Source organism: Teleopsis dalmanni, chromosome 2 (genome assembly GCF_002237135.1).
Source record: "Teleopsis dalmanni isolate 2A chromosome 2, ASM223713v2, whole genome shotgun sequence".
NCBI classification, from domain to species: domain Eukaryota; kingdom Metazoa; phylum Arthropoda; class Insecta; order Diptera; family Diopsidae; genus Teleopsis; species Teleopsis dalmanni.
In genome coordinates, this window is record NC_051847.1 from 133,773,591 (window position 1) to 133,801,469 (window position 27,879).

General features: G+C 25.9%; 1 protein-coding gene across 2 annotated transcripts in view; it reads right to left on the reverse strand.

Moving 5' to 3' along the window:
- Window positions 1-10,187: 10,187 nt before the first annotated feature.
- Window positions 10,188-27,879, reverse strand: part of LOC119675833 — a 54,669-nt gene continuing 36,977 nt past the window's right edge. Inside the window, exons 6-18 of one of the 2 annotated variants that reach the window (XM_038087051.1) lie at window positions 17,342-17,602; window positions 17,078-17,268; window positions 16,666-17,016; window positions 16,408-16,502; window positions 15,964-16,186; window positions 14,849-14,940; window positions 13,960-14,621; window positions 13,711-13,862; window positions 12,874-12,941; window positions 12,664-12,803; window positions 12,489-12,610; window positions 10,651-11,004; window positions 10,188-10,567 (exon numbers count right to left, since the gene is read on the reverse strand). In XM_038087051.1, the coding sequence (XP_037942979.1) occupies window positions 10,408-10,567; window positions 10,651-11,004; window positions 12,489-12,610; window positions 12,664-12,803; window positions 12,874-12,941; window positions 13,711-13,862; window positions 13,960-14,621; window positions 14,849-14,940; window positions 15,964-16,186; window positions 16,408-16,502; window positions 16,666-17,016; window positions 17,078-17,268; window positions 17,342-17,602 (2,871 nt within the window). In that variant the 3' untranslated portion in view covers window positions 10,188-10,407. Of the gene's footprint in view, window positions 10,571-10,650; window positions 11,005-12,488; window positions 12,611-12,663; window positions 12,804-12,873; window positions 12,942-13,710; window positions 13,863-13,959; window positions 14,622-14,848; window positions 14,941-15,963; window positions 16,187-16,407; window positions 16,503-16,665; window positions 17,017-17,077; window positions 17,269-17,341; window positions 17,603-27,879 lie in introns of both variants that reach the window. The other variant, XM_038087050.1, reaches the window with a different exon arrangement.

A 27,879-nucleotide genomic window follows, 5' to 3' on the forward strand; every position in this document is an offset into this window, starting at 1 on the left:
TGCACATTACAGCAGCTTTAAAAGTTAAACTAACAATTTGAATTTTTTCCCTTAATTCAAAGGATTTGTTTTAAATGCATTCAAACTCGCAAAGTACGAAGTATACGAGTGTATGCACTATTTCCCAAGAAGCTGGAAAAGTTTTTAAATTCATTAAAATATTTTTGAGCGGAACTAGCTCACATTCGTCATGTGAAGTTTTTATTGAAAAAATATGTAAAATATTTTCCTTCTAAAAATACCAGATTGCATTATTTATTTGGTACATGTTTGAAATAATTTGTATTCTATACATGTTCTTACGAACATTACATGACAAATCTAAATAGAAATTAAAAATTAATATTTAAGATTTATTTGAATCTCTCAACGAAATGAAACTGCTCAAATACATGTAAGACTACATTACTCGCTTGGTTATCTTCATTTTCAAGTGTTAAAGCAAAACGATTAACACGTATAAAGACTTAGAAGCAAAGAAGTGTATAAGGAAAGATGCCTCGTATAAGAATATGATACCACGGATTCAATTTAAAGCGTTTATTACCAGTCAGACTCAAAGAAGATATTGTGTTGTTAGATAACTAACCAGCAATTTAAATTTAATCAGATTTAGGCGATTTCACGCAATAATAAATCAAGTGTAGTACATTTCATGTATTTAAGGCGCCTATGATATAAAATTATTTTTATTTAGGGCACAATACTATATCCAAGTAGCGAACAACTCTAATTTGTTTTTTGAGCCTTAGACTTTTGAAACCAATGCATAAAAGGCATACTTGACATCATTTAAAATATGTGTAAACAGGTGTGTTGTCTTAATGGAAAATGATTTCTTTCTCTTGTAAACCAATTATTTTTTCACAAACTTTTTTATGCTTAATTTTATACTTAGTTTCAAAACCTCTCTACCCATTACTTAATTCATTCAAAATATTTGAATATTAATCCCAGTTTATTGTTTCACCAGTTTAAAGGCACTTTACAAAAGACCATGTTTTGCAAACGATCAAATGAATCTCGATCATTTGTGGTTGTCGTAAATGCTTTCAATTTTTTAACTTAGAGATAAAGCAACAACAACTCTGATGATTGACCTTTATTACTTGATTCTGAAATCTAACTCACTTTAAAGCTAAATACTTGAAGGTCTAACTACTTATTTAATTTTTTGATTAAGAGACTTTTTGGTAAATCTAGTCTCCTCCATAATTTATTCGTTCTAAAATATTCCAGATATTGCTGGCGAAGATCGATTCGAATGAGTTTTTGTTTCAGTGTCAGTGCATGAAACACCTACACTCATTCAAAACCTAAAACTCAAGTGTGCTTAATATGTTTACAGCTTCTACTAAGGCTATATTCATTAATCGACACATACAATATTTGATACAATATTTAGCTATCCTTTATATGGATAGGCGTTTATTCTTGTAACATTACATTTAGACTTGTAACTCATTGTAATCATTGTTAATAATGGTTTGAGTTTTGATTGCCTTAAATTTTTATTAATAAAGATGTTATTTATAAATTTAGCTATAAACTGTTACTTATGGCGTTTTCAATTGGTAAATCTGGATTCAATTTGGATTTACTCTAGATCTATCAAATTTTGTTGTCCAATCGAACATTTTCTAACATTTTTGTAGTAGTATTAGAAAACATTCATATTTCTCATAAATACGTAATATCGAATCAAATTACACTTTATTTTTAAAGTCATATAAAACAGCTATTACTTTCACGGTGATCTTGCTACTTTGGCAAAATATCTAGAGTGTTCTAAATTAATTTCGAATCTGTTATACATTTTTCTCGAGATTTACTAACAGAATATAAAAATTGCACTAAATTGATTGAAAGAGTCACTCCAGATATACTAATCGAACACGGCATTACAATCTAATATCTGACTATTTCGTCTGATGGGTTTTAATTTATAAAAACAATATTTAGAAGATATTGTTATTCAGGTTATAGAGACTACCTCATATAACACCCTGATGGGCCATTTTATCATTTTGCACATTCAACTACCATTTTATCGATCGATTTATTATATAAATTAAGTTTAGTATACTGCTTTTCGCTGCGTTTCAATTGAAAAACATATAATTCAGCTAGCGTCTAATACAGTTAGCTCAACAGTTTTTTAAAGTTAAATTATGTTCTTTATATATTATTATTAGTTCCATTATCAATTCACTCAATATATTGCGATTTATACCAAGCATAGAGATCCTAAAAACCTAGTAAAGAACATTTATTTTATTTTTGCTCTCTGTGATTGAATTTATTTCCGTACAACCCCATGTTTTTTGTTTGAAACTAGAATGTACTATCTTGCTTAAATGTTACTTATTATTTTGCCAAAGGGGAATGTTTGTTTACTCTAACAATATTGCTTAATAATTTTCAGTTATCCATTACTACAAAAGAATCTTATTGATATGAATCGGTGATCTTCACTTTTTCACTTCGCTTCATGATCTTAATATTCTTAAATTTATATGATTTTTCCACAATCACTTTAAGTAGTTTATTAGTGCGGTAATGTACCAACTCCAAAGTTATGTATACATACAGATCTAACATTGTTTTGAAGCATTCTCACAGTTGCTTTAATACTGCACAACAATCAAATACAGTAGCGATCATTCAAATAAATTTTAAATATCCAATTATTTACAACAAATTGTGACCACTGTTGCGTATGATATATCTGTGGCCTCAACAAGATCACATAACTCAAGCAAGGTTATATTTATGACAAACCATATATGCTTTAAAATCAGTTTAGTCAATCTGGGAGATTCTAATTCAAACTAGCTCCCTGTAGCGTAGCTTAAACTTTCAGTTAGTAAAATAAACTAACTCTTACCAATACCACCAATAACTTAATGATATATAATCAATATGTTGTGTATGTATTTCACAAGTATACATGTATCACATATATATTTTGGAACTTTTATTGCATTTTTGCTTTATGAACGTCATAGTTTATAAGAGGGAACGATATGGATATTGTATGATATTAAACAGAGAAATCGAATAGCTGAACTTTTCCTACGAGGTGCCAGTAACCACTCTTATATCAATTTTATTCTTAATGTGTTATTTACAGTAACAGCTTAAAAGAAACTAAATCACAGCAGATATGAATTCACTACGGTTTAAGTTTCAATTTAAGTCCATTTCTTTTCAAAAAATATTAATGAATTTTTGGAGATATGTCCAATCATTACAAACTTCTTGATAATTATAGTATTTATCAAGCAAAAGTTTAGTATTTTTAATCTCAGTCTTGTTTTAAGCCTTGGGTTCAGTTTGAATACAGTCAGCTATGGTGTTTGCTGGATATATTGAAACATTATAAGCTGCCTGGTACTTGCAATGCCTGTTAAGTATAATTTTTAATTTTAGCTAAATTAAACCTTGCCTTACAATCTTGTATTGTAAGTAATTAGGAAAATGTTTATACTCTAGTAAAAATCAGTCTTTTGAAGTCTTTTTTTTTTAAATACCATGTACGATAGTTTTCAACTGCAAAACGCTTATGAACGAAATGTTGAAAGACTTGAATGTTTTCCTTCTTTCGATTTCTGGCCACAGCGGTATCTCACACAAAGCCATGACGAATTAGCTTACACTTGATCGGCCACAAAAGGTGCCGATAAAACTTATTAACTTAATTTATCTTAAACACTTGATCTTTACTCTAGAGTTTTGTAAATATTGATTTAAATCTTGATGTAAAAATTAGTTAAGCTCGGTACAAGATTAAAAGAGGCAACAATATTTGTAGGCAAATTTATTGATCTTAAATGGAAAAATATATATCAATAGTAATAGATGCCTGTAAGAGTATCAATCTTATAAGAACCCATATTAAAAGACTGAATATTTCTATTTACGATAATTACTGTCGTTTGATAAGAACACTCAAAATGCGAAAGCACAGAGTAAATTCTGTAGACTTCTATAACATCTTTATCCGCTACAAGAGATTGCAAGGACTCTGCAGAACATATAATTTTGTGATGCCTTATCAAGACTTGTTGTGGCTTTGAAAACGACGAGAAAAGTATAATAGAGATGTTATGGAATTACTTATAGAATGGTCTAGACATCTTACATGATATTCTAACGACACTAAGACCAATTTGGAGAATACAAATTTCAAAAATTTAATTAAAAACAAAGTAAATAAAAAATCTTTAATTTCGAAGAATAAATTCATACATATGTATTTCAAATAATTTCTCTTATTTATAAACTGTTTTGAAGTTAAGATCAGTTACCGTTTCAGTTGCACTTTAAAATTTAAATTTATATTTAATATTAGAATTTATATTGATTTTTATTTAATTTAAATTGTAGAATTGTTCTATATGTAATTACGTTATTTAAATTCAGTTCAGCTTATGTTTCAAATATAACAACATTTAATTAAATTTTTAATTTTTCTTTTAATTTCATATAATTTATACAACAATAAAAATTTTAATAAAATTTTCAATATTTAAATTTAATCAGAACATCAAACTGTTGTAAAGTTTATTCAAAAATTTTATTAAAAATTATACATAATTAAACGTTTTTATGTATAATTAACACAATAATATTTTTAAATTCAATTTTAAATTTTGAATTTTAAATTTTTATATAATAAATATTTTATATTAAATTTAAATTTTAATTACAAGCTAATTAATTTAAATATATATTTCATTTTTAATACAATTTATGAGAATTTAAGATATTCTAAAATACAATAGAGTTAAAATTTTATTACAAATAATTAAATAAAAAATATCAAACTAATCGTTTTATATATTAAAATATATATACAAATAAATTTTAAAACTAATAATAATCATAATAACGTTATTAACAAAAATTTCATTTACAATAAATACATACATACAAAACAACTGCTTACAAATTTTTATAAACTTTGAAAATTATATTTTAAAGCTAAAGTTATTGATTTTATATATATACCTATAAAATAGCTTACATAGCTTAATTTTATATAATATAAATTATGAAATACCATACATTTTTTTTTTTCAGTGTAAAAAATAGTTTTAAAAATATATATGTATATATATTTTATGTATAGAGTACACTTTTTTTTGCTTTTGCAATAAATATGTATTTTTATAGATTTTAATATTTAATATTTTTTTAAATTTTTTATATAAAAAAAAATTTTAATATAATCTTGTTTTATTTTAAAATTTATATGGGTTTTATTTTTAATTTCTTAACACAATTTAATTGTTGATTAATTAAATAAACTTCTTCCAAACAATATTTATGGCTTTATTTATTAAAAGATTCATTTTCTAAATGTGTTATTTCACAATCAAAAGATTATAGTATAAAAAATGCTTTCTCTCTAAGTGTTTAAATTTGAATTAAGAATTTAACTAATATTTGAGCAAACTAATAATATTGTACAATTAATTTATATAAAACATATTTTTTATTATTTTTATATTTATTTTGTTGATATCTTTTATTTTATTATTTTACTTTAACAATTATTGTGTATTCTTCTTATTATTTAAAAATTTATTTTTGTTTTCTTTGTTAATAATGATAATATTTAGTGGCAAATAAATAAAAAATATACATATTGCAAATGTTTCAAAAGGAAGATATATACTCCATAATGGCGATAATATTTTTCTGTAAAATTTTTTATTACTAAATTTACATTTTATATTCATGCTAAAAATATTGAGTTTTCTGTAGTATGAAATATAATATATAGGAAAAAACTATTTCGTTAGGTAAAATTGATGAATGCAACTATTAAAAAAATCTTTTCTAAATTACTATGTATAAGCAAAAATTACATGTAATAAAAAAAATCAATTTAAGAAATTTTATTACAATTAAACTTCAGTATATATAAACGAAACCAATTTAAAAATTAAACATCATTAAGAAGATAATCTGTTTTGAATCTGCAGGGATGTTATATCCTTTATAATATCGCTATTTTGTGGTTAATTATCTGAACCATATTTTTCAATACAAATATTTTCCTACTTTTTAATTTGATTTGAACTCAATGTTGTATTAAAAAGTTAAATTTTATTATGTGAAATATTTTTTTAGAACGCTAATTGTTGGAGTCTGTTGGAGAACAGACTGGAAAAATTCTTGCTCCCGAAAAATATTTGTATTATAAAAATAATAAGCACTTATATTACAAATAAGTGTTCCAAACTAAATAATTCATAATAATGCTTTAAAATTAATATATACCTTTTATTTAAAAAAAAACAAACTGAAATGGTAGGTTACATTGCTAGAACAAATAGTATCTTTGACTAAAAATAATTAAAAAAAACTCAAAGGATTTAATATTTCAAAAGATTTTTAAATGTAACATATATGTAAGAAATACATTTGAAAATTACCAGAATTTATATATTGTTCAACTAAAAATTATAAAGAAGTTTAAAATTAATCATAATTAAGCATAATAATGCTTATTTACATCCTGAAATAAAAAGATAAAATGATTAAAGTTTTAAAAAATTTTTTTAATTGACCGAATTGTGTTAAATTTTAAAATTTAAAAATGTAAAACAAAATAACTAGAATAAAAATAACTAAATAAATAAATAAATAAATAAATAAAATAAAATAAAATAAAATAAAATAAAAATAAAATAAAACTTATAAATTCAAATTACTTTAGTAGCTTTTAATAATTTTACTTCAAACATTTGATATTTATTATGTCCTGTTCAAACCTAAGATAAAATTTTTTAGACAAATCCAGTACACTGTAAATTAGCATTTTTAATAATTTAAAGAATTATTATACTATTAAAACAAATTAAAATTATAATAAAATTAAAAAAAAAATAAAATATATGAATATTTAAAATTTTTGAAGAAAATTTTTTGTTGCAATTATTAATTATTTTTTGTTGTGATTTATTTATCTTATACCATTATTTACTTTCGATATATTAATTTATATAAAAGAAACTTATTAACTCTTTTAATACAACCTGTGTTTAAATAATTAGATTTTTATTTTTTTAAATGTAACTTTTATTTTAACTGCAGGGGTCCTCATTTCAAAACTTATATTATCGTATCCGTATAAAATGATATTTATTTTTATATGCCATTTAATTTCATTCTCTTTTTATTATTCTATTTTTGTTTTTTTATTTTTTATTATTTATTAGTTTTTGTTATTTTGATTTTTTATTATTATTTTATTATTATTTTGTGTTTATTTTACACACATAACTAGTAATTATCACTTGTATTTAAAATTTTTTTTTTTAAATTAAATTACTAAAACCATTAATATATATACTCGAATATTTTATAAGCCTTAAGTAATGTCTTTATATATTTTTTTATTTGTTTATTTGTTCATTTTGTTGTGTATTTTTTTTGTATTAATTATTTTTTACTTTTATATTATTTATAATTTTTGAAAAGTGTTTGTATATATTATTTTACTCATTTATTATTTTTAACGAAATTAAAAGTATGCATTTTAATTTTTATTTATTTCAATTTAAAATGTATATATCGCACAAAAAGTATCTAGAATTGTTAAATATAGCACAATAACAAGTATTCATCAATGAAAATTTGCTCATTTATAGGATTTGTCAAACTATGCCACTGCTTGATCCAATCCTCTATATATTTTTTATAGGCTGGATGGGAAATGTTTTTACCTATCTTTTTTATGACTGCGCTCAACTCAAAACGCTTCCTCAAAGTGAAAGTTTAAGCTTCGGGAATAGAAAATGTCAAATACACTGCATTCAGATGTACATGGTACTTTCTTAATCAAGAAAAACATATCTATAACGATGGCTTTATGCATAACGCTGAGCACTTAAAAGTATAACTGCAAAATTATATGTCTTGAATACAAAAGATAACATATGCTCAAATATCGGTGAAAACACAATAAAACTTCCAAAAAAAATTGTACCGATATCTTTACCTACATTTTACAAATTATAAATTCTGGATACTTTTTATTCACAGTATATATTATTTTTCCTATTTTAACTAACCTTTCTTATAAACATTTATTTGATATTTTGATGAAACTTAAATTATACATTTTATAATCTTTAATTTTGTATAATAATCAATATTAATATTAAAAATTATTATATCATACTCTAATAGAATTCAATGTGTTTATTTTATTATTGTTTATTATTTTCTTTTTCTTTCAATAAAACTATTATTTTCATACTCTTTTTTATTTTAATATTATATCTTTAAATTTTTTTTTGTTTAAATTATAAGTTTTAAATCTTTTTATTTTTAATACAAACACCTTATTTTTGGAATTTTAAAAAATTGGCGGAAACCATTATCGGTGGGTTTTACAACCAAAAATTTTGGCACAATTAAAAAAGTGAAATATATTTTGGATATTTAAAATAAATATGAGAATATACTTATAATATACAGTTATAATATTTATTCATTGTATTTATATAGAGATTTCTTAGTACATAAAAAGTATAGCCGCTCGTATCTTACTTCACACTTTTCAATACTTTATGATTTATTTAATTTCTTATCAAGACAATTATGAAAAAAATGATAATTTGGTTATCTATTTTGGTTACTTGATGTAATTTGTAGACTTCCATATTATATAAAAAACAACATCATAAATATTAAACAGTAAAGATCATTTCTGTACACACAAAAATTTATAATATCAGTCAATACCTACAATGGATGGGTATTAACTTACATTTAAATTTTTCTATCGTCTACACTACATAGATTTTCATATACATTCTCTTTTATTATTGATACTATCAATAATTTTTTAGCTACTCTGGAGAACCTAATGTCAGCTTCGCACATTTTGAATATAAATTTAACGTACTAATAACTAATGGTTAATAATTACGAATTAATAATACTATTATTAATAATAATATCATTAAAACCAATAAAGAAGATATAAGAATAAAAAAATTGTGTGTCTGTAGTCTTAAAAAAGATCAAAAGTTTTACATAGTAAAGACAAGATATATAAATGCTTCAAAGTTAGGAGCTCAGGAAAAACATTTACAATCAGTTAAATTTCTTTTCTCTGTTTATATTCGAATGAAAATTTAAGTCGAAAATTTTATAATAAAATAAATCAAACAAATTTAGGTAATATTTCTTAGAAAATGATTGACATTCATTATTTTCTTAATAATTTTAGCATGAATATAAAATGGCCACTAAAATACTAAACTACAAAATGTCTGTAATAATGAAATGATATATATGAATTAAATATTTCTTATACGATTTTTTTTTTTTGATTTTCATTTAATTTGTATATCCTTAATACACATAAATATTTATATAAAGGTTAGAATATGTTACTTTTGTTATACTACTGTGATTGAATTCAACCTTTTTTTTTGTTTGGAACTATTTTTTTTTAATTTTTAATTAAATTCGAACAAATCTTTTACTTATACTATATCTTAACTCTTTTTATAATAGAATGTTACAGTTTAAAAACTTATAAAGAAATTATTAAATATAGAATACATATAATTAATTCTTAACAATTTTAAACTATTTTTAAAAACATTTAAATTCAAATTCATATTTGATTGATATTATTTTATTAGTATATATTTCTATATATCGCTTAATTGCTAAATCATTTGAAATATATATAAAAGTATTTTATTGTTCAGTTTTTAGTTACTAAAAAATATTTTTAAAAATATACAAAAAGGTAAAATATGTTCACACACTTGAAAAAGTGTTTTGTTTGTTTGTAGTGTATAAATATCAGGTTGATTGATTCATTTTTCAGTGTAGCAAAGGAAACACATTTTGGCACATTTTCAGTTACTTTTGATAGTAAAATTATAATATATTCTTAATATTGTTCACGTTTTTACTTAAGTCATATGTATTTTTATATATATGCACATACAGAATTAGTATTCAATATTTAATTTATACAGCATAATTATATTACAAAATTATTCTTAACAACTTCACAATTCTATTATTCTTATGAAGACATTAGATTTTTTACAAAAATTTTTAAAAATAAATTAAATAATAATAATAAAATTAATTATCTTATAGCTTATGTAATAATAATAAAAATTTATAATAATAATAACAATAATTATAAATTTTTTAAAATGTTAAACTTGTATTTTAAAATATATTAAAATATCTTTCCGCTTGAGATTAGCATTTCACACTTCAAATTCAAGCCACTTCATATGTCGTTTAAGCCCTGTTTCCGTTCCATTTCTTTTCATCTACACTATTAAATTATTATCAATTGTTATTTTTCCATCGTGAAAGTAGTTCCTTCCAACGATTTTTGCGTCGCCTACTTCAAATTTGCCATATAAGCAAATGGTTTGTACTGTCTTCACGGCCAGCAATTTCACTCAATGAATTTGCGCCGGAATTTCGGAAGTCTTCATAACCATCACCACCCGATATAATGAGAATGTTGTTGGACTCATTTTTCGGTTTTTGATTTTTAGATAAGCTACTAGAATAATAAAGAAAACCATTGTTAATACATTCTTGATCTATTTAAGAATATTTATTTAAATTAACAACACATTATACCTTTGATTTTTGTACTCTGCACTGGAAATACTATCACTATCCTTTGTAGCACCAAGGCTACTATTATCACCCGTTATGCCTGTTGTTTCCACAAATGTTATGAAACGTACATGTCCAGTATGTCCATGTGGTATACCGGTGGGTACTACATTTGTAGCGTTACCCTTTTCATATCCCTGTGCTGGTATAGTCAACATCACGCCTGCACTTGTACCAATCCATATTAAATCCTTACAAGACAGCAACGATGTTACACGTAAGCAAGCTGCCTTATGTTGTCGTATTATTTCATCACAATTCGAAAGCATTTTATTCACAGCAGGCGCTAGATTCACTTCAGTTATTAATTGATGGCTGAAGAAAAGAAAAAAATTATGAATAAAAGAACGTTAATTTTAATATTACAAGCAGTTTATATATTTTTGTTGTATGTAATAAACATAATGTAATTATAATTACCATATTATACTTTTCTACTATTTTTTTATCGTGACATAAATCCACATTTATTAAAATTCAGACTTTTGATGGACTAAACATGCAGAAGAATCAGTTCCTAATGAGAAAAGATTTAGACTGCTTGATTTTTATGATTAAATACTCTACTCAAGCCAGAAAAACTTCTTCCTTCCATGCATTATATGAGTTTATCCGTTTCATAATGTTATGTTGACAGTTCTATTTTAGTGATGTGTATTAAAACAGAAAACAGAATCGTCCGGGGCATTAAAGATTTAGTCTAAAGTTTGACTTTATTCAAATGCGGATCTGAACTGATTTATGCGTTAAATGATTTAAATAAAATAGAATGGTAGAAGGTATTTAATTTTGTGGAGAGAGAATAATTATAAACAGATGCTTTCTTATAAAGAAATTAAAAAATACTTTTTTTTCAACAATGTCCTTAAAATAATGTCGTATTGTGTTCTAAAATATTGACATACACTTATAGTTTTAATTACTCACTAAATTTAAATTACTGATTACTTTTAACATTTAATATTGATTACATAAAAACATAAATAAAGAAAGTCAAAATCTTATGTAATCCAAATCAACAAATAGTGTTATCACACTTTGAGAACAAACATTTATCAACAGACAACCAATTGCCATCTATCTGCGGACTAGGCATAGACAACTACCTCGAAAGAAATAAGTACTATAAGATGTCCCATGTAGAACATTTAAATTATAATGTAGGTTATACTTAATGACAAGCTCTAAAGAATTAATATTTTGATTGAAATCTCAACTATAAGTGTGATACATTTACTTTTAATTTGGAATGGAATGCTGTGCTTAATTTACAATTCTCATTTAGTATGAATCACTTGCAAGAATCCTACATAAAAAACTCAGTGAGCGTTTTAATGTAAATGAAATTTAGTACACGTACATTTATATAAAATAAGTGTAACATATTATTACAAAAAGAATATAGTAAAAAAGAAACTCAAATTTTAAATTATTTACGCATTCTTTTATAAGATATCGATTTATAAGTCTCTTTTGGTATATGATTAGATTAATATTTCGTTCAATAATAGAAATTTAATGCTTGAAATTCAGAAAGCAATAATGTACTGAATTTAAGAATGTAGTAAAAATGTAGTAAAAAAGTTTTATTAATAACTTATTTCTTATATTTCCAAAGTAATATAACATAGTCATTCCTATTTTATAAGTATTACTATCTTTTAACTGAGAAAACTTCCCAAGGTATTTATAGATCTCTTTCAAGAAAATATAAAAAACTGTTTCGCAACTGAATGCAATTAAAATCAATGAATGCAATTATTCTATTATTGTATGTTCGAAAGCATGTTCCAACTTACCTAATGGAATGAAAACATTTGATATGCGCTGAATTCTGTATTGATATCCATACATAATTATTTGAAACAGTCATATTTGTTATTGGCTTTGAGTCTGATGATATTTGTATTTGATGTACAACCTAAACGATATTTGTTGAAATTGTTTGCTTCAATATTATTGTGTAATATTTACCAATAAAGTTTCTACGTCCAAAACTTTTATTATACCCTGTATTGAGCACCACAACTTTCCATGTACATTTAACAATTTTGTTACCGGACTTGTTACAGTACCTATTGAGAGGCAATGAGATGAAGTAGTGTTCCACACCGCTGTGAATTTATAAAAATTATAATTTAATTATAATAATTGTATATTATTAAAACACACAAATATACATACTTCCATCTCGTAGATAAACACATATATCACCATTAGCTAATGCTACAAACACACGATTGTCTAAGTATCTGAAAATTGAAACAAATAATCATTTATTATAAACAGGCAAATTTGAAATAGGACATTTCTGAGACAGATATTTCAAAAATTTCCTATAACATTAAGGAATTAAGATATTGTTTATAAAGGCATATCTAAAACGGCTACCTTTTTCGTCATTAAAGTATATAAGATCCCTGCACAATAACTCTTTCTGTAAGAGGTTTTAAGAATAATTTACAGAATCTGAAAATTATTTGAAGAAAGCCTACTACATATATAAAAACAGCTTCTACTTAGAATTACATCTTATTACAGATTTCAGCACAGATTAGAAGTTATAAGAAGTCTATTAATAAATAAAGAGAAATTTTTTTATGTGAGAACTATTGAATATAAACCTTGTCATTTGTTCTAATAATATTAAGGCTTTATACCGAAATTTAATAGGAAATAAATTAAATATATATGAAGATATTTCCCGTATTCCTCACTTAAATTCTCATACTCATTTTTTTGTCTAAGAAACGTAAAATACAATATGTAGCTTGCTTCAAACAACGATTAATAGATGAAAGCTGATAAAAACTGATGTATAATTCAAGGATTTAAATTGACAACTTTTTGGGACATTAAGTACGACATTTTGGCTAACAGAATATTTTAGGTGAATTTTTTAATCACATTCCATGTCTTGATAAATATTGAAAATGAAATCATTTCTAACATTTTCAGGAATTTTCAGAGTTTTCATAGAATATAACGTGTATATAAATAATTTAATACTTATTTACTCACAATATAGAATACACAGCCGAATGATGTTCAATTTTGATTCTATTTTTCTTAATTCGAATATTGTCAGTGCTGTTGTAAACATGTATGCAACCATCTTCAGTACCAATCCACATCGTTGAAAGATTGCCTTCGCTTTCTTCAGGATTAGAGTCCTATAAGTGAATTAAAAATTAATATATGTATTACATTTAATATACCTACATATTTTATATTGGTAAAATATCAAAAAAGTTCAAAACTTTTATATACCTGCTGTGAATGATAAGGTGTACCAACAGTACCAACTATAGCAGTTGATGCTGTTGAAACGGTGGTTTGGGTTGAGGGTGCTGGACTTGGTATACGATCATTAGCGCCACTACTGCTGCTAGTACCAGCAGCTGTACCACCGCTACCAGCATCAGTTTCATCATCACTTGAGCTTAAGTTTAAGTCTAACTGGATATCACTGTTGTTGCTATTATTACTGTTATTACTTGTACCACTACCATTGGAATTGGCTACCATTTGCAATTTCTTCTTATCTGAATTGCCAATTGATGTTGATGGTGCGCAATTGGGTGAAATACTTTTACGGTAATCGCGCAATTGTTGTGTATAACTGTGATGTTGTGGTGTTCCACTGCGTTGCTGTTGTTGATCCAATGAAACTGAGCTACCACTATAAGCAGGGACCGAAGCCACACATAATATACGAGCATTACAAACTCCATTACAACTTGTCACATTTGGTTCAGGATGTAAGGACATTATACAAACTTGTCCCACATAGCCATCGCTGTTACACACCCAAACATCACGTTTATCACTAAGTGTGGCTGCGGCGCATGTGAATTGCAGCCCAGCTCGCGTTTTTCGTATGGGTATGGATGTCAGGAATTCGGGAATTTGATGTCGTTCTAATGTAGCAGCTATACCAGAAAAAATTATTGTTAGCAATAATGTTTGATTACTTTTATTTTTAAGTTTTTGTTGTTCAATATAGTGATCAATTAATTTTAATTTTAATTATTTTATAATTATCACTAATTCTGACAATAATATCAGTATTATTAACAATTAAATACTGATATTGTTTTAATTTCTTAATTTTTATTTGTTTATTTATATTATTATTATTATTATTATTATTATTTACCTAATTTTTGTTTAGCTTCGTTAAATGTTTCCTCCCATTGTGTGCGTTTTTCGGTTTTATTGAATACTATTGTCAACTTTTGAGTGCCGTTCCTGTACAGAATAATATTTTTTAATAATTTAAAACTTTAACTTTTCTATTTTTAAATTTATATAAATTTCAATAAATAGAAATAAATAAATAATAATTTGACTACTTATCAATTATTTTAACTTATCTGAATATTTCCACAATATTAAGTAATATGAGGTATCTAATATTCAGTAACAATTTATATTTGTAGTTCTAGTCTATGTGATAACTAGTTCGAGAGTTTTATTATTGCTTCATAATTTTATTTTCAAAAACAATTAATCCTTTCTTAAATTATATATAGTTAGATTTATTTTGATTCCTACTTATATTCCTATTTATTTCAAACTTCTTATAAAACAAAAATTTCCAATATTACCTCATATCAATATCCAATACCATCATATTATGGAGTAAAGATATGGGGGTTTTATAATTATTTTAGTTGATTTTATTAACTAGTCATAATAATTTTGCATTTTATACATAAAGTTCAACAGTAATCTATTCCTTCGCAATTAATTATATTTTAATAAAATATCAGATATATATATTCAAAAAATCCAAAGTGCAACAGTTATCTATTCCGTCGCAATTAATTATATTTAAATAAAATGTCATATAAAAATATTCAATAAATCCAATACAAATGTTTCTTTAGTCCCATGCTGTACAGCAATATTCAATTGGAAACATATAGCTGCTCTGTTATAATAAATAATATAATTTACTAACTTTGCATATATCAGTTTCATGATTTATCATGGAAATATTTTAAAATTCTTAGTTACCATATTAGATCATAATTAAGAATCAAATAAATACCAGCCATACAAATGCCAGTCTTCATCACAGAATTTCTTAATATTTCTAGTTTCATATTTATATTTATTTCTTTTTGCTATATCACAGAAATCACATTTATGCACTTATACCAATATTTCACTATAAAAGAGTAGTAAACTATAGACTTCAATCCCTCATATATAATATATAAACTTTTTGAAAATATATAATCATATTAATTTAGTTATCTTTCTTACGGTGAATTAACTGCCAATTCCAGCATATTCAGTTGTGCATCATTGGTTTGCCTTTCAGATAGCTGACGTTGCAAATCTCGATGCAGTTCTCTTATAACATCCTCAAGATACTGATGTGGGTGTTTAAGTGTTATGGTTATATCCATAATTTGCTGCAGCTTATTGCAATCTTCAGCCAAATTTTCAATTTCATTCATAATTCTCTTAAGGTTTTCATCTTTAGCTGACAAGAAGATATATCGTTAGTATTTCATTTTTTCATTTGTTAAGATTGGTAAAAAATCAATTTTGGCTTTTGAAAACAAACTTATAATAATTACATTGCACTACTAATAAAATTTAATTAATTACAAATTTTATATACGATTTGTTATGCAAAATAGAACCAAAATTAATTTTTTTTCAATTGATTTCATATTTGCAAAATTGTGTGCGACTTCTCACTTTTGACAATATCCAAACAATCCAATGAGATCTTTGTAAGGAACTTATATTTATTAGTATCCAGTGTAGATGCTACAGTGCCAGGACAAGTAGTACTATAAAACATAAAATTTATTTAAAAAAATTAATAATAATTAATCTACAGGATGATAATTTAGAGGATTATTTTATATCTTCTAAAATATGAATAAATTACATATTTTATATTATTTTTAAATATTTCTTAAATATGAGCTTAATATGCATTAATCAACTTACGGGTTAGGTTTTCTGATTGTACCACTGCGTTTCTTAATACTTGTTAATACAAGCAGATCATTAAACAAAAAGAAGCCTCGTTCTTTACGTGCACCTTGTCCAGATGGCATTGAAACTAAATCAAAGATCAAGAATTGTCGATCGGGTGCAATCAGATCTGTAATGCCCTCAATGACACCTTCTAATTCACGCAGTGTAGCCTCACGTTGACCATTCTCTAATATTTCACGTTCTTTGCAATTTATATGCACCAATATTTCATGTACTAATTTGAGAACATCTTGTAAGTGCTTCTGATCTGGATGATCGTGATCGGTATGTTTAATAAGTCTTTGAAAAAGCATCTCATAGCTACAAAATAATATATTTACTTGTAAATAATACTTCTTATAAAAAAAATATGTAAACTCACTTTGGAAACTTTTGTACTGGCTTTATCAGCAAATTGTCTAATGTTAATTTCCCTTTATGCTCTCTCGACGTTGCCTCCAAAAACTTGGCAAATGATGGTCGCTGATGCTTAGTGGTACGTATGGCGTTCTTGGCACGATTGCAATTATTTACAAAGGATGTGTAGACTTCAAGCACTTCTAGTTTCGAGAACTATAATAATTTTATTTATATTATTATAAAATAAAATAAATTCGAAAATAAATTTGTTTATAACAAAGCTTACCGTTTCCATAAATGCATCACCCACTTTCTGTTGTGCGTTCCAGTTATCTAAACGTGATTTTAATTGAGCCAAAAACTTCTGATGTATATCCAGTATATCTTGTACCATGAAAAAAATCTCATCAACAGTGCGTGAATCTATCATGCCTGCATGTTCTGGTGACTTCAACACTTTTAAGTATTTTGTTACAACTGTTTCCAAGGACTCAACGTAAGACTGTTCATTTCTAAAGATTTCTTGCACTACATGTGTACGTGTGTCCTGCAACGAAAATAAAGATATTTAATTTAAATATTATAAATAGATTTCTATTTATTGAAAATGGATTTATTTTGATTTTTTTTTTTAAATAATCTTCCCTTAACGAAAAAAACTTACACCTTCATATCCTCCTATTATCCATCTACTTGTCATTTCATAGTGCGCTCTACGCTCGGAATCATCTTCCGAGTCTGAGCATGTTATGGATTGCATTTTTTTCAAACGTTCGCACTTATCATTCTGGTGTGCAGCCACAACTCTATTGAGTCGAGTGACTGCAGTGGTGATAGCTTGATTGGCCACCACGGACATGGTTTGTGAAACGCTGGAAGCAATGCTTGTATTCGAGGATGCTGGAGAGTTTTGTAAGTCGAGTAAACTTAAGCGTAGATTTTCGCGATTATGTGTCATTTTATTAAAATTTAAATTCTTAAGTTAATTAAATTTCATAAAATATTAAATTAATTTTTGTATATTTAGATATATTGATATACTCGTGTATAAATAATTTGCACTTGTTTGAATTTTATTGCGACTAGTTTTTCTTTAAATATTTAACAGCATTATCTTTGATGAGCTCTAAAAGTTGTTGGATGGAAAAGTTTAAATTTCAATATAAATTCATTCGCGATTTTATCGATTTTTTAATAAACAGAACTTTTCTATTAAGAAAATAGTTTAGTTGATATTTTCTTAAATAAATATTGGTCGATAATTAGTTAGTTATAACTAACTTAAAGTTTTAGACCTTGTTAAAATATTCACATGAGTTGAGTTTTGTAACAATATTTGTTCTGATGGTGCTTTTGAAACAAGAACGTATTGAATTCAATGTACGAAATAAAAGTTACTTAAACAGTGAATGAGCTTTCTTCAATCAATCAATTTAATCGGATATCAAGTTAATTGCTGTAGATGATTTTTTTACGAAATGTTGATATTGAATATAATTTAAGAAAGCTTTAAAGTCCGCCCGATATAACTATCGCCCAGTAAATGGTCAATTGATTCAAATACTGAGGTTATCCGAATTTTATAAGTCCTTATATGCAAATATATATGAAAAAACAAAGTTAATATTTAACTAATTTTTTTTCGAACTTTAATTCGATTTCTATATATATTGGAAAAATTCCAGACTTTGAAAAAAATTTAAGTCGCCCTTTTTGAGTAAATCTCAATTATTTAAGTATTTCGTTATATGACGGTATAGCTTAGTTATCAATATATCCAGGTGAAAACATTGAAATTTTTACATAAACATTACCATTGTCAAGGAAAAATCATTTGAAGAGCAGTACAAGAGTTTGAAAATTTACAATAACCCAATTTGTAAATTTAATTTCATCCTTACTAAAAAAACAACTGTTATTGAACTCCATGCTGATAAAAAAAGATGAGATAGTTAAGGACTATATTCTACCAACAAAAACTTCTGCTACAAACGAAAACGCATAAGAAGGGTATAGAGTTATAGTCAAATGAAAACTATAAACCCTACTAAAACTGTAAACGTTTAAAGATTTTAGCACAAAAAAGCTCTTCCAGCTCTAGATGTCACCTCTTTTTTGAAAATAAACCAAAAACGCAATCGCATAAAAATTCTTAAAATTCTATAAGAATGGTTTAAGTATTTTAGTGACACTTCATAGCACTTATCCACGACTACACTAAGGCGACCAAACAATAATTAAAAGAGTTGATTGTAAAAGATAAAAGGGCTTCCAAGTATAGGATTCAAACTTTGTTTTAAGTTGCAAACTAGAATAATTAAAACATACCAATCAACATTACTGACTTCGTAATCATAATTTACAATAAAATCTAAAGATTTGGACATTAAAAAAATGTGATTCATTACGCCAACACATCGATCCACATTTCAAGAGAACAATTGGGTTTTGAATTAACTAATCATTACATTTTCTAAATCCGGTCTCCAGTTCTTGTTTTTTAATTTCAAAGTTCAAAATTAAAGTCGATAAGCAACAATATCAGCAAATAAGGAACTCATAATCACCATAGATATATGGTATATTTTTAAGTTCTTCACTATTTAGACCATTTAAAAAAATTTGATTATCATTGAGAAAAGTGTTAGATTAAAAGTAATGTCAAAATTATCGAGAAAAGAGGAAACCAAGAAAGATCACAATTATTTCTGTTAATGTTTTGCAAACGTCTCTCACAACATTGAAAACAAGACTGAGTTACATAGGGACATATGCAAAGGGAAAAAATGGGATCTAAAAATTAATCTAAATATAATAAAGTCTGTATTGTGATTATTTTTTTGGTTTTGTATATTGGCAATAAGGTAATGCTGTACAATGCCATTACCATCTGGATGTATGTAAAAAACTGCAAAAATTACAAAGCAAAACCAGCAGACAGATTGTAAAAACCCCGTGGTATGTAAAGAATGCCATTTATCAAATGCATCTCAATATACCCATATACCCAGCTATCTGATATCATTTAAAGTTGTATGGCAATGTATTGTTTGCAAACTAGATACGCATTCAAGCATTAAAGCCAGACAACTGCTTATCACCGGCATTTTGTCTAAGTAAGAAACAGCTACTTAACCCATAGCAGATTGTAATATAAATTACCTTTTCTTTGATTAATACCTCAAAGCATTCTCTGTTTAATATGTATCCTCACCTAAGTTTTAAGGCTTGGTATTACTTATTGTTGATTTCAATTAGAAATATTCAATTAAGCAAATAATTCGAAAAAAAAAATATTGTGGAGATATCATCTACAAATTTTGACTATTAAAATTTACAATCATTGAAGGAACTGGTCATCCTTTAAAAATATCTCTAAAAAACAATTGTAGTAGAGTATGCTTTAGATTTAGAGCAAAAAAATTACATAAATCACATCAAAATGATTGTCAGTTTCCTGATATATATATTGCACTTATATATATATCAATACATATATAAATAAAATTGCCTCTAACTTTTGTGCGTAAGGTTAGCAGCACAATTTTTGATTTTCGAAGAACAAAGGATGTGCACTTGTACTGCTGAATGCGGTCTTTCCAAGAAGGTCAACACATTTGCATCCTTTAAAACTTTAAAAATTTAAATAGGAATAATTATCTTATATTAACGATGTTAGAGAGTAATAAGACAACAATTTTCATTTGCATGCCCAAGATTATATTCCCACTTTATTATATATGAATTTCTATTCAAGTTTATCTTAAAAAACATATCTTAGTCATAAGTTATACTATGTAAATAATTAACAATTTTGTTATTTTTTTAATTCGGGGTTATTGTTCAACAGCTAAATAATGATCTTTTAAAATATTTATTTGTTTTTAAAGATTTTATTTTTACCAATATTTCGACTATAATCTATAGTCATCATCAGGGTACTATACAATTTAAATACATGTAACAATAATTTGGTACATATTATACAGAAACAAATACATTAAAATCGAAAACATGAATCATTTATATATGTATATATAGAAACTATTTATACAATACTATGACAATAGATATAAAAATCATATATTTATAGGAAAAATATATTCATCCTCTTCCGGATTTGTCGAAGGTGTTTTCATACACCTGAGCACAGTGTTGTATGTCGCTTTTGAAGTTCAGTCTTGTGTCACTAGGAGTTTGGAGGATGTATAACATCTCTAAGAAAAAGCGTTTTTGTTGATTATTTTCTTAGTGTAATACCTTAATATTATCAAGGTCTGGCTCATGTTTTAATGTAATACAGTGTGATGCCAGTGCTATTTTTGACTCAATATTATTTTTATATTTCACACTGTGTTTATGTCCGGATATACGCGTTTTTAACTTGTTTTTTGTTGTACCAACATATACTTGGTTGCATATGTTGAATCCGTCACCTTTACATTTAATTTGATAAACCACATTGTGTTTATACAAAGTATCTATTTTAGATTTAGAAAACACCAAAAAAATATTTTTTTTAAAAGATCACTATTTAGCTGTTGACCAACAAGCCCGTATTAAAAAAATAACAAAATTGTTCTTAAAAAAAAATTTTTTGGTCATTAAAACATTAAATTAGTAAATAATTAACAAAATAAACAGTACATAATTTTTGTTTAACATAATTAATCGCGTGAATGATGTTAGTAATACGTTGTAGCTAAATCTACATTTTTAACTTTTAATTATTTTAATAAATAATTGACCTAGTTACTTTTTTATTTTTAGTTTATTTGTATCTATCGCATACCCAAACTGATTTAACAGCGAAGTCCAATCGTAATCCTTTTTTGAAAGCATTGCTTATGTCCATAATCAAGTGAATGCTTTTTTTTACAACTATCACTTAATCCTAAAACATATAATTCACATGTATCTGTTCAAACGCAATTGAAACACACTACTGCAGTGTCCTTGCCAATATCTAAACGATTGTAGTAGCAATCTGAGGTGAGAGCATAAATTTAAATGGCTTTTATAATATTGTCCATGAATATGTCAAAAATCAACATGTTTTTCATAAAATAAACGTAAAATAAACAAAAACATTGTTGTTTTTATTTATGAAATATCAAAACAATAACTAAATTACATCAGAATAGCTTCCTGAGCTTCCTGCATTTATGCCTGCATTCAGAGCAATAAAGGTAACGAGAACAACAACGTCCACAAATGCGCTTGGAATGATTCGCCAAGGATATGCACTTCAAGTCTTTCAAACAATTGTTTTTGTTGTTTACCACGTATTGTTGATGTAGTATTTTTTAAATTGTACTTGCATAAACTAAACGACATAATCAAAAAGGAAGTTGAAATTTCTAACAAGAAAAAATACATAAATACATATGAAAAGTACGCACACACCTGTGACCGATGAATATCCTTGACCGGTTTAAAATGTAAAAAAAAATTAAATTTCTACTGAACTTGGAAAGTTTGCAAGTTCTAGAGAAAGGAATTGCATAAATTGCTAAAGGAAATTGGAAAAGGATATCTTAAAATAATATTCAATGAAATTGAGGAAACCATAAATACAAATTGTTTCATGACATGAGGTCAATTATTTGAATTATTCGAACTATGAAATTGTTTCAAATGTGTTGCATTCTTTTGTAAGATATTTCTAACTTAGTCAGAAATATATTCAAAGGTGAATGAATTATTACATATTATCTTTAATAAGCTTTATTTGAAAGTGCAACATTTAAAAGGTAAAAGGCACAGATAGTGAAAAAAGAAAAATAATATATTAGAAACAAGCAGTACATAATAATTTGGGTTCCTGGCCACAGGAATATCCCGGGGAATTGTAGGGTAGACGACCTCGCCAGGTCTAGCGCTCTTCTCCCTAACATTAACTTCTCAGATATAGGCGTTTCACCTGCTACAGTTAAACTGGCAATTTAACAAAAATAACTGAACATAGTAAGCAATACTGGGCTGACGAACCTTAATGTCAGATTTTTAGGATGACTTGGTCCACTTTAGACAAGAAAAGAACTAGTCAGCTACTTTAACTAAGACGGAACCTGCTCAGCACCACGGTATTTGTGCTGATGGGATACTGTGTAATAGGAAGGCATGCTATGAGACTGGGTCTTCCCTTTGATGATTTTTATCGAGGTTGTGGCTCTGAGGATAAGGATGAGGAGGAAACCGTTCTCCATTTTATGTGTCATCTCATATCCTTCCTTAGCTAGAAGAAGATTAAAAACTTTAGGATTTCCTTTTTTCACCGATCTGACTGAGCTGTCATTCTGTAATGTTAGGGACTTAGCCAAATTTATAGAACTGTCAGGTTGGTTTTCCTTTACCTAATGGGGGAATCATTACCTTCGTTCGGCGTTGAATGTATACAGATCTAAATCTGTGTACATACCAACGTCACTCCTGTGGTACCACAATGGGCCATCATTTGAGCTCAAGTGGACTTTTTGGAATAAAAGGCCGTCACTCCAACTATTGACTAAGCGAAAATGTTCGCTTAGTCATTATTATAAGATTATACTATGGAAAACTCTTAAAACAAGAATAAAAGTTTAAACAGTCCTTACTAGAACTTAAACTTTCATAAAAAGATTTTGAAAATACATTTATTAAAGCTTTGCGGTATGAAATCGTAGGGTTTGAAAGTAATCTGGTAAAAGTATTAACCAAATACTTCACGAACATTAAGCAAATTTCAATTTCATAAACTTTACTTAAGCATATAATCCCTGCCACAAATATTTAATCAAAAGAAAATAAGAAAAGATTTTTGCACAGATCCATAACTGTTAATGGAACAAAGATCCACTATTACATTACACAAATGAAAATGTAATAAAAAAATTGAATTGATTTGGAGATAGATCCACAACTATACTCCACAAAACAATATATAATCAAAAGATTGAAATAAAAACGTGAAAAAGATCCGAAGAGCAAAATAACTGCGCTCCCAACAAAAAAACTCATAACTATTGTTTTTTTTTTGGAATAATCAAAAAGTTTTGCTGATCTGTATTCTTGAAAATAATCATACTGAGGCATAAATTATTATATTTGCAACAAAGTTTAGTTTTATGTAGGAAATGTACAGATGCATACTTCCTAACTCAGTATAGTTAAAATTTGTTAATTTACGAAAGTGAGAACTTGTCTGAAACTAAAAGATGGTCTAAAAACCTTTGTTATAAAAATGTTTAATAAATTGTAATTTAAAGTTAGTTATGACGGTAGTGACTAAACTATTGTATTTTTTTAGAAAGGTTTCGAAAAGTAATGTACTACAACAACAAATTGTGATCATCAATTCTGGTATCATTTGTTTGCAAATAAAAATTCAGAATTTCGAATGAGTCTTCTACTTCATTCTTGGAAGGCTGATGAACAATTTCATCCACCAAACCCTCATCATCGAATATCAGCAAAAATTCGACTTATAGAATGCACTTTTCGATATTCCTATTGGCCGGTGACAATATTTTTATTCGAATTATAGAAAATTTGAGTTATAGAAGTTCGAGTTATGGAAATTTAACTGTATTTTTTATATTTAATTATTCGTAAATAATTTTTTAAGATAAAAATGTTCGAAAATGTTTTAGTTAATTAACAATATGTTAACAGACACGAATTTAATAATCACTGTTTGTTGATATAATTGATTAATTTCAATCGAAAGATATAAATAAATCATTTACTATATGTGTCGATTTGTTTCTGTTAAGATAACTTAACTTTTTTTAGTTTATTTAAAATACTATTTGATAAGCAAACATAAATTAAAACATGAAACATTTATCCTTTAACTAAAGTTAAACTAAAATTAATATTTTTCCCTTCGCGTTATTGTTGCTTAATTAAGCATAGTGCCCACTTTAAGATATAAAAGGCAAACGATTACTCGTACAATTTATTTACCACGAAACCCCATAAATATTATTTTCATAAACTTAGCAACAAGTTCAACAAATTCAATAATAAAAAAATACAACAACAACAACATATACAAAAACAAAAATAGTAACAAGAGCAATGGCAAGATAGTGACAATAACAAAACCGACACAGTTACACACTTGAGTAAACAATACATGTGCTCGCACACAAGCACATGCACCATAACGTTTTATAGCTGTCAGCTATAATACAACAATAATATGTGCTTGGCTTAACTTAAGGGTAAATAAATTGTTGGATTTTGCTCTTACACGCCCGTAAATGAAACAATGCAACAGCCTGTTATGCTAATGCACATATGTATGTATGTATGTATATGTGTGTTAATATAAGTAGAAAAGCCTGTGCTACAATAGACAGTACATATATTATTGTAATAAAATTACGTCTTACTTTACTATCAATTTATAATAAAAACAAATAATTATATGTAATACCAAGAAATATGATATATGTTACATAAATGTATGTGTATTGGATTATGTGTATAATGAAATACATTATTTTTAGCTACCCGTAGAACCCTACAATAATAATAAAGTGAAAATGATTTTTTTTTCAGAGTTTGTTTTGAGAAATTATTTAAACTGTATTAACATTTTCTCTACAATGAATTAAATGAAATTTAAATTTTAATAAATTTAATAAATGTATCTATGTTCGATGTTCGAACTCGATGTTTTGCAAAATCAATGTTAAGTACCACTGTACTAATTTTTTGGCAAACCTGTTTAATTTAGTTATTAGTTAATTTACAAAAAAATCATTTCCTAAAGATATATAAAAAAAATATTGTATAATAGAAAGCTTAAAAAATTTTTATTACAATTAATTTAAATTGCTATTATACTAACTTATTTTGAAAATAGTAAAAAGTATTCATCCATATTCAAAGATACTTTGGGATAAAACAAATCCTTCCATACTTATATCGATTATCCCCACAAATGATTGATTCCCTCATAACCACTGCTCGTTTCTATAATAGTGACATTAGCCGCACTTATCGTAAATGACTTGTCCTCCCACTAATATTCAATAAAAATACTTCTTAATATAATTTACTCACTCACTCGCATATGAGTATTTTACTATTTACTTTTAGCTATTGACACTTTTTTTTTATCTACTAAAGTAACAAATGTTAATACTTTTTAGACCCACAAGTACTATAGAAATTGCTTCTCTTAGAACACCCCATGATGATATAGTCAATTTTTATTACCGTATGTAAAAAAATTACCTTTTTAATATATAATTCGATTTTTAATACTAAAAAATGTTTTTCTAAAACTATTAAAATTTATTCCCTATTTATTAAGTCATAAATATGGCATACAAAATTGTTGAGTATAGGGGTAAGTTCCTTTACAGCTTTCTTTTTATAGTCATATTCATTATTACTATTCATATAACTTGGACAACATATCGTATACTTGATATTTTATGCAGTTTTCGTTGCAGTTCTCGTAGTTTGTATTAACGCCATTTGCATATGATGTTTACTACATTTTTTATCTATTTTTTTAAAACTCATATATATTTACTGTTGAAAGTTACTTCTTGAATCATTATATCCTTTTACATTATAATCAAAATAAAAATATAACTTTATACATTAATAATACACAAAAGAATTTTTATATTTCAAATGATTAACAAAATTTTTAATATTAACTTTTCCTAACTTTAATATATTAGTATAAGGATTTTATATCAAGTTTATCAATATGTTTTAACCAAATAATGAATTCAAACCCATTTCATACCATATTCTTCATCATCATAACAAAATGAAACGGTATTCGGCTGTGTCTCTGGCTTTTGTTTTATCCATTTTATCTAGTCATGTTGCTATATGTTCGTTTGAATTGTCTGTTCATCTACTTAACTGTCTACCTATCTGTCTGTTAATATGCCTATTAATATACGAAATTATCCAGAATTCAGACAATATAAAGTGATAAAAATAAATAATTTTTTTCTATGAAAATATATTCAATCTATATGACATATCGAGTAGCAAATATATTAAATTTTATACGATTATTATATTATACGAATTCATCAAGTACTGAATATAATACTATTACCACTACTTAACTAATATGACAACTATTAATTATAATTAACTAAGTTAGGTCATTCGGAGGAATACTTAAATTCCGATTTTAAAAAATATTGATATGCTACAAGTCTTTCATCAGCTTTAAAAACTGATTGACAAGTCATCGTTAAGAGATCCATGTCAAAGTATCTAAAAGTGTATATGTGACTCTAGATATGTTCTTCTTTGCAATACAAATATCTTAACAAACTTAATATGATAAACACAATAAAATTATTTTTAATGAGTAAAATTATCAAACAATGTTTATGTCTGTGAAGTTTGAGCTAAAAACTTAATTTATACAATGTTATTATTAATTTTGTTGTCGTTACAATTAACTTAAAATAATACAAAAAATATAACATTCTGTGGGAAAACCCTGTTAGCGTGTCCTTAAAAATCTAAATATGTGGAATTGCATGGGCTAAAATAGCATTTCAGGAAATTTATTATTGAGAATAGTTGCAAATATTTGATTTACTTAGAACTGTCTACACTCATATCACATAATGAACAGAATAAAAACGTAAGTAATCAGTATAGTTGCACATTAATATTCATTTGAATGAACTATTTTTCTGGTAAAGGAATTATATAGTTTTGCATTTTAGGTGAGTTTTATGTGAACTGATTAGGGGAATTCTCAACTTTAAACTTTAAAAAAAATAAATAAATAATTTAATATAATATGGTTTACTAATATCGTTATTGAAAGAATCCTTCTACATT